This window comes from Glycine max, chromosome 6 (assembly GCF_000004515.6).
Source record: "Glycine max cultivar Williams 82 chromosome 6, Glycine_max_v4.0, whole genome shotgun sequence".
Taxonomy (NCBI): domain Eukaryota; kingdom Viridiplantae; phylum Streptophyta; class Magnoliopsida; order Fabales; family Fabaceae; genus Glycine; species Glycine max.
The window spans coordinates 16,158,903-16,160,142 of record NC_038242.2 but is presented as its reverse complement, the minus strand read 5'-3'; the positions used below and the strand labels follow the sequence as shown (position 1 = coordinate 16,160,142).

General features: G+C 30.2%; 1 protein-coding gene across 1 annotated transcript; it reads right to left on the bottom strand.

Moving 5' to 3' along the window:
- Nucleotides 1-230: 230 nt before the first annotated feature.
- Nucleotides 231-807, bottom strand: LOC100500306 (uncharacterized). Its single transcript, NM_001364515.1, has one exon. It carries the CDS (start codon nucleotides 700-702, stop codon nucleotides 493-495), a length of 210 nt encoding a protein of 69 aa, NP_001351444.1. The 5' UTR covers nucleotides 703-807; the 3' UTR covers nucleotides 231-492.
- Between the last annotated feature and the right edge of the window lie 433 nt (nucleotides 808-1,240).

Sequence of the window (1,240 nt, the reverse complement as noted above, 5' to 3'; positions counted from 1 at the left end):
CAGGAAATTTCGTTTTGCACTGAAAATTATACAAGAGGAAAGTTCCTGATTTATTATAATGCATCCTTTAGGTATATTACTGTACATGTATGACCAACTGACCAAAGAAAAATAGGAATCCAAGGTTTTAAACAATCAGAGTTTAGTTTAGTTTTTCCACACATGCATCTCTATGATTCTCAATCGTCATGGATGGTAATATTGAAGCCAAATGGAAGCTTTAAGAATTAAGATTAAAAGAATAAAAGATCCATATTATTCTCTATATAAAAAAACTATACAACAATCCTAATCCATCAAAACATAAAACATAAGAAAGACTATATCCATCAATAGTACAAAGTAAACCTAACACCTCAACAATAAATGAATAGAAAAAACATACTACAAACATAGATAATCAACAGAAAGAAAAAAAGAAAAACATATGAAGACAAAGATTATTATAAATATGTACAAGAAGGAATCAAATTAAGATAAGTAAGAAGTAGTTTAATGCTTCTGGGTGGTGTTGTGATACTTGGTCTTGATCCAATGGAGGCCAACAGAGGTACCCTCCTTCAACTTCTTCACGCCGGTGGAAGCAACTGCCTTGGTCTTGCCGAAGGCCTTCTTGTTCTTTTTCTTTGATTCATTGGAGACAGTCACTGGGTCAGGCCCGTTATCCCACTGGTCAGCCCAAGATGTTCCGTTGGATCCCATTTCTTCTTCTTTCAAGATAGATAGCTGAAAAGTTGGATTGAGGACTTAGAACACAACACAAGGATTTAGTACTATTTATGTTTATGATGTTTGTGTGTTGTAGATGGAGAGTTTGGGAACCGTTCACTGCGCTTTTATAGGACTGGTTGGAAAAAAGGAATCAATCAACCGATTATAGCTTGTTATCATGTGGACTTTGCCTAAAATAATTACTTCATTCGTCTCTAAATAATTATCTTATTACAATAACTTTTTTTACACACTATTAATAATATATAAATAAAAAAATAATAATTTTATAAAATTAATCTTATATTATTATTAATTTATTTTTAAATTTTGTTTACTATTAATATATAAAAAATATAAATAAAACATAACTAATATCATATTAAAAATTAAAATATTAATTATTTTCAAATATTTTTTTTCTTGCACGATAATAAAATAGAGTATTAAGGAACATACTTTCTTTAGGAAAAAATATTTGGTTCAAAAGGGCGTTTGACGCGTGCGCCTACGTACCAATCCGAGTCAT

What these genes read in the sequence shown, in the direction of transcription:
- LOC100500306 (NM_001364515.1), bottom strand. Translation starts at nt 702, where the DNA reads ATGGGATCCAACGGAACATCTTGGGCTGACCAGTGGGATAACGGGCCT.